Source organism: Mangifera indica, unplaced genomic scaffold, assembly GCF_011075055.1.
Source record: "Mangifera indica cultivar Alphonso unplaced genomic scaffold, CATAS_Mindica_2.1 Un_0003, whole genome shotgun sequence".
Lineage (NCBI taxonomy): Eukaryota > Viridiplantae > Streptophyta > Magnoliopsida > Sapindales > Anacardiaceae > Mangifera > Mangifera indica.
In genome coordinates this window covers 1,061,671-1,069,266 of record NW_025401095.1, presented here as the reverse complement: position 1 = coordinate 1,069,266, position 7,596 = coordinate 1,061,671, and the positions used below count along the sequence as shown (strand labels likewise).

Here is a 7,596-nt window from a genome sequence, read left to right as displayed (position 1 = left end):
CACGATTGGCCTATTTGTTAAGCTTTATGAGATTTCTTTACTATAGTTTGTGTTGTTTGCTTAATTTATGTATTTCTAAATTCTTAAGTTGTTTATATTTTATCAAAGTAAAATAAGATATATATATTATGGTTATTATATTTAATTCTTATTTATAATTAATTTTTTTTAATTTTTATTCATATAAAAGTAACACTATTTTGAAACCCACACCTCTATCTATGCCTAATTAGATAGTGGCATGAAGCCTAGACTTATTTTTTTGTTACTGTTTATTATGACCTTATCATTTCTAAGCTTTTTCAATGTTGCTTTAAATTAAAATATATTAAATTATTGAAACTTTATCTAAATAGTAGTTGCCCATCTCTTCTTTTGCTATAAAGCTTGTGATGATGGAGAATTATGCTTATGGACAAGTTCCAATAATGAGATCATAATTAATGATAGGCACCGAAGGTTTTAAATTATTGGACAGTAGTAATATAAAAGAAAAAATACATTTAAAAAAAAAAAAAAGAAATATTCACCTTATAAATCAATAAAATAATCCCTCACTCACCCATGTTCAACGGAAGTAGGGTTAAAAGACAAGTTCCAATAATGACATCATAATTAATGATAGGCACCAAAGGTTTTAAATTATTAGACAGTAATAATATAAAAGAAAAAATACATTTAAAAAAAAGAAATATTCACCTTATAAATCAATAAAATAATCTCTTACTCATTCGTGTTCAACAGAAATAAGATTAGATTCAAATCGAATTAAGTTCAAACTCACTTGAGCTGGAGCCCATTTCGGGTTTTATTCGAATCAAATTTGAATTTAAACTTAAATTAGCTCAGTTTAAATTCAACCCTAAACAGAAATACTATTAGAGGATTGAAATAAGGTAATCTTTGATATTTTGATATTATATTTTTTAATTTTTGATTTTATATCATTTGATTTGTTAAGTAATAAATTATTTTATTAATTTTTTATTAATATGATTACATGATAAATAATATAAAAATTACTTTGTTTACTATTTTGATTTTAATTGTTAAAAAATTATCAAAATAATTTTAATTTTAATTTTATTAGATGAAAAAAATTTCCGCTTGAAATAACAGTAAATAGAAAATAAATTTAAAAAAAATGTTGACAATATGAAGACGACTTTAAAAAATAATTTAATCTTTAATTTCAAATTTTGACAACATTAAAATTTCTAATATTATATTTTTAGTACGAAAAATATTTTTTAAAATACATGAAAACGAATAATTTAATAGAATATATGTTAGTTTTTTTATCTTACACAATATCAATTTTTACCTAATAGTCTTTTAAAAGTATTTAAGTAATATAATATTTTAATATTATTTATTCTTATAAATTAAATACAGTAATTATTTGTATATATCAATTTTGTCAAATATACTAATAATTTATATTTAATAATAATTTAGAAAATCTTTCAATTTTTAGTTTTAAAATAATATTTGATCTTGAGATTATCTCGAATTCAAAACTATTCAATTTAATCACTTTATTTATAATAATTAACACCCTATCTTGTATTATTGGACATTATATACCATACTTGTAATATACCAAAAAGTAGATAAAGTTTAGAATGGGAGGTAAACTACGTAATTAATTATACAGTAATTTATCTCTCAATAATTGTATGATGAAGCCACTCGCATTGCAGCAGGGATAATTAGCGGAAATAAGAATTCCACGTAGCAAACAGAAAAATGCCGTGTGGGCGAATGTGATTGGGTAGAGTTATGTGGGGATACCATTACGTATAGTTTGACAGACATGGGGCCACTCCGATTAAGTTAGCTGTTAAATCTGCCTGGTTGGCAGGTGTTCACATCGACACTCCCATGTGTTGTCTTGCCAATTATAACCAACCCTCTCTTTCACCTTCGCCCTTTTCTCACGCTCCCTTGTCTTTTGCTTCATGCAAAAACCCGTTTCCCTTTTTCAACTAAATTATTATTATCCAATGATTTTAATTTTTATAATGGAATTGAGAGGCAATCTAAGCCGTTGGCTGTGTCCCAGACTAATCATACTTCACACATCATACTGTTCTCTAATTACCGGGTTTTACACTTAATTAAATTAGATTTATAATTAAAAAACATACTTTACCAATAAAATAATTAAAAACCATGAAATAATACAATAACGTGCAAGTTGTATTGCATGAAATGTGTAATACATCTTAGGTAGTAAATAAAAATGAAAATATTTGTGGTCAAACCCCTTTTACATTAGAAAGTAATATTTTATATTATATATTCAATTTTGAATAATTAATTAAGTATATAAATTATATGATATTATATAACTAAACACCCAACCTAATTGGGTATTAAAAAATAGGTATACAACTTTATTATTATCATAAAACTAAAAAATAAAGTTATGTATAATTAATTTTGAATATTTAATTAGATATTTAGATAATATGTTATCATTTGATTGAATATTATTTTATTTTTAATTCAAAATCATATAATCATATAAATGACAATTTAAATATTTATTTAAATACTCAAATTTGAATGTACATAATTTTATTATAAAACTATTTATAATAATAATAATTAATATTAATTTATGTATATAAAAAAATTTTAAATTAAAAATAATATAAAATTCAGTTACATGATCTTCTAAAATCATTAATACATAAATTATTACATCCAAAAATACACAAACAGGCTTGGCACTGCATGAATTTGAGCATTATTAACTTTCTTACTTGCTTTTTAGAAAAAAATAAATGGAAATCTAAGCGCCACTCAAATGGGCAATAATCATCAAATTGTACCGAAAATAGGTACTATATTGATCTCTTACTCTATTTTCAATTTCATTTACTCCATAATAATAATATTTACGCAATTAGTTATATAATATCTGCAAATTAAGCAAAGAGGTTAAAAAAATATACACATATATCACCCGCCAGTAACAAAATTTGGCAAGGTGGCCTCAAGAACGTGGCACAGGACGCCGTGGATTCTTCTTTGTCCGGCTCAAAAGTAATCAATGGCTGCCGCTTGTATTTTAATCTTTTTCTCAGGAGACGGTATCGTTTTTGCCCTTCTAAGACCCGGAATCTCAGGAGGCGTCAGTGACCGTACAAGAGCAAAGTTGAGACCTTTGAAAAACGGGTGCGTTTTGACGTCGGCAGCTCCACGTTTCGATCCAAGTCGATTACTGGGGTCCTTGATCAACAAACCGGAAATCAAGTCCCGCGCGTGGAGCTCAAATGTCGAAGAAGGCACTTGGGTCGGGAACGTCAATGGTTTCTTCACTATGTTGCGCAGTGTATGTTCATTTGATGGAGCAGCAAATGGTGTACGGCCATAAATCATCTCGTATATAAAAATGCCAAAGGCCCACCAATCAACAGCATTACCGTGGGACCCACCTGACGCAACCTCAGGAGGGACGTACTCGTGGGTCCCCACAAAAGAGCATGACCGGGCGGTGACCGGTTCGGCAACGAAGAGCCGGTTAGGGGTTAACGTTTGGATCTTTCTAGACCGGAATAGCCGGTTAAAAAAACAAGAGAAGCGCGTAGAGATACTACGAATTTGTTGACGTGTGTAGGTTTGAGATTGTGGAGACGCGGGGTCAGGAGAATAGGATGGAGATTCAACGGCTGGGATAGCGTCTGAGCACAAAGACAGGTCAAAATCCGAAAGCATGATGTGACCGTCCGACCTAACTAAAAGATTTTCGGGTTTCAAGTCTCTGTAGATTATTCCCAGCATGTGAAGGTACTCAAGAGCCACCAAAACTTCCGCAGCATAAAATCTGAAAATAAAAAAAATGTAATTAATTAATTTTAATTATCTTATCAACCAAAAAGTTAAGAGATTGAAAACTACAACGAAATCCCATCTCAGAGAAAATCTTCTGAATTCTTGCACAATGAGGTAAATTCCATCCAAGAAGCAAACTAAAACAGTATTGAGCTAATAATGGAAAATTATCAAATAAAGGAAATTTGCGGCTAAGTCAGTTGATTATGAAAGAAAAATCTGAAACCGGGAAATATAAAAGTGATGTTTAACGACCCAATTACTGATCGAAACGATGTATAAGATCAAGTTTATTATTCTCATATATATATATATATATATATATATATATATATATATATATATATATATATATATATATTCTCATTGAAGAAGACGTTGCTGTGGCAAAGGAGACAAGATAAGAGCAATACGGTGCATTGTTACACAAGAAAAGAAAACACCCAGAATCAAAATATTTACAAAGATTTCCATAAATGATTTTAATAATACAAAACTTGAAAAAGTTGCAGTTTTATTTATTTCCGATAGGAAGAAGATGAAGGTACCTTGCAGAAGTCAAAGAGAATCTATTGTGAGGCTGTTTATGTCTAAGAGAATGCAAGTCACCACCGGAACAAAACTCCATGACAATACAGGAGAAATGGGAGGCTTCAAATTCAGCGTAAAGACTAGGCAAGAATGGATGGTCTAACATTTTCAAGATCTTCTTCTCCATTTCAGCTCTATGAACTTTTTTCTTCATAGCCAATGTCTCTTTGTTCACCACCTTCATTGCATACAAACACTGCTCATCATTTCCAACCATAATCTTAGAGTGGTTGAGACGGCAGAGATAGACTGTTCCTATATCTCCTGCCCCGATGCGGCGGAGCAGAGCGAAATCTCGGAAAGTGAGGCCGGCTTTTCGGGCAGAAGTCGCTGAACGGATTACTGAGTAAGCGAAGTCTGAAGAACGGTGAGGCTTGAGAGTTAGGTTATCTGGGGATGATTTAGAAGTTTGGAGTTCGAAAGAGAGACGACTAAAACTACTGCAACTTTCATTGCTCATCGAGCTTGAATTTGTTGTTGTATCAATATCTGATAAGTCTATCACCATTTTACTTTCTCTTCAAAAGAGAGAGAGAAAGTCAGAATATGAACAAAAACAACAAGGGCACAATCGGATTGAGAAATGGAATTCAAGTTGAACTTTTTTCTACAACGTATAGAAAAGGAATTGATACCTGAAAAAGTAGTTTGAACTAAAGAATGATGAGAAAAATGAAACAAAAGCCAAGGTAGTTGGAGTTGAAGGTGGGCATTAAAAGCGATGGTGGAGAAAAAGGATGGTTTGAATGGACATTTTGAAAGAAGCAAGCTTTAAGAAAGTGTGGACCTGAAAATTAGGGTTTCTGAGAAAAAAACTAGTCCGTACCGTAAGTCAGTCATGGAGAGAGGGAGAGAGAGAAAAAGAGGATACACAGGAAATGAGATTGGAGTTGACAGTATTTATGCTTGCTTTCTACAAAGGTGAAAAGATCAAGGAGTAAATTGTCTTTACACTTCAAGTCAAATTCTACAAAAGAAATGGGAATTTTTTCCGGATTTTATATTTAATGGTTTTTATTATTTCACCATGGCCAAAGGATTTATTCTCGCATTGTCTTTTTTGTAAGTTTCTACTTTTTATCTATAGAAATTTCAAAGACCCATTCATGAGTTATTAAGTTTAACACTTTTCGCTAAAAAAAAGGGTAATATGATAAACCCGTTTCTTAATTTTATAAATGACTTTGAAAGATGGAAATGGGTTGCAAATAAAAAGAAAATTTGCAATTAATGTTGCAGGTGAGGCATGCACATGCAAAGCACGAATTTGTGATGTGTGGCATTGCTTTTTAAACGCACTGCAATTTTTTGGCCTTTTTCAGTGATTTAGGGTTTGTATACCTTGGTGGTTGATGTAGTGGCACGGAGGGAAGACACATGTTGAAAACATGAAAACCCATACGCACAAAAATTGGACTTGACGGCTAAAAATGCCTTGCTCGAACAATGTGCTTAGTATGTATTAAATACAACATGATTATTTTGAAATCAACTGTGAGAATTTTTTGGCACAAATTAACGACAATGGATTAGTCTAGGAAAAGTGAGCCAATGAAAAAGTCACACTAGAGAGGGCTTTGTGTCATTTCACTCTAATTTGAAAAAAAAATTTGCAAAAAAATGAAAATATTTTTTCTGTCTCACCAATTAACGTGCAACACGTGTCTAGTGGACATCAAAATTCAAATTGAACAAAAATAATGCAACGCCCTTTGTAATTTATTTTTTTGTTTGACATTCCTTATGTGTGAGGCTTCTGTGAGTGTTTGAGTGTACTCTGAGTGTGATCACTAATGAACTTTTAACAATAATGACAACGATGACAACACATCATTTGATGTAACCAAGGGTGAACGAAGTAATTTAGCACCAATGAAGACAAGAAAGTACAACTTGTTCAGCTAGGTGACTTGTTTGATAACCAATGATTCCAATGACAAGTGTAGTGGCTTTTCGTGCTGGGTTAAGGAGGAATGACGATGAAGTCTACTCCAAATGAGGCTTTTAGCAATTTTTTTGTGATGTTGAGGTTTATTGGTTTGGTTACCTTGTTTATTGATATTGTTGTGTGTATTGCATGTGTGACATAAAATGTATTATGAAGTTTATGTTTGTTGTTGTTTTTGGTTTTTTTGGGTATTTGGGTACTATAATATTTTGTGTTATGTTAGGGTATTTGTTAGGGTCATGCATTATATGTATATGTTAGAGCAAAAAAAAATTAAAAAAAATATATATATATATATATATATATATATATATATATATATATATATATATATATATATATATATATATATATATATATATAATAACATGGGGGTTTTGCATGTCTACTATTTACATATTATTTAAGGTTGACTTATATTTTCATGAGCTTTCAGTTCTGTGTATGAGTATTAACTGCTTTTATTTGGCTTGTGTATGAGGTTTTGTATGCATGATCAATTTGCTTAATGGAGTTAATATGTATATTTGCCTAGTTATGCATGATCAGTTTGTATGTGTGAGTGCATTAAGTTATTGTTAAACGGGTGTTGTTATTGTTATGTCATTGTGTAAGTTGTCTCATCGTTATATAAGTTGGGAAACCCGAGAATGCAGTGCTACTGGCATAAAAAAGAAGGTTTCTTTAAACCTTAATTCTCTCAGGTGTAACAAGACCTTTGTTATAATAATTCAACAGTATTGCAATATTCTTTTAATGACAACAATGCAATAATTTTTAGTGCTGCAATTATTTGTGAGTTGCTTATTGTAACCTCTCCTAACCATTGGGTGTGTTACAGAAAAACAGCATGAGTTCCCCTATTTTAGAGGGCCCGGGGAATATTTTTCTCTTTTTCATTATGCCCTGTAACACTCCCAATTTATAATTCACACAAACCAGTCCTACCAATCAACTGGATTTTTATCAACTTAATCACAATTAGTAAAATAAGTACATAATAATAACCATCATAAAAATTTTCACCCACAGAAACTTTATAATCAATTTTCATAACTAGCTGTATATATATATACATATCCACCAATATCTACATCAAGTATATATATATATATCAAAACATATATATATTAATAAAAATATGGTGCCTTCCTCCCTTAGCCTCATGTCTCATTAGTACTCCCCGGGAACCTTTGCTGCATTTCTTTACCTGT

The 7,596-nt window shown here is 30.8% G+C and overlaps 1 protein-coding gene across 1 annotated transcript; it reads right to left on the bottom strand.

Moving 5' to 3' along the window:
* Positions 1-2,894: 2,894 nt before the first annotated feature.
* LOC123205291 (protein kinase PINOID-like) lies at positions 2,895-5,312 on the bottom strand. The gene is made up of 2 exons (XM_044622216.1): positions 4,392-5,312; positions 2,895-3,835 (listed from the first exon to the last, which is right to left on the bottom strand). Exons 1-2 carry the CDS (start codon positions 4,940-4,942, stop codon positions 3,049-3,051), a joined length of 1,338 nt encoding a protein of 445 aa, XP_044478151.1. The 5' UTR covers positions 4,943-5,312; the 3' UTR covers positions 2,895-3,048.
* Between the last annotated feature and the right edge of the window lie 2,284 nt (positions 5,313-7,596).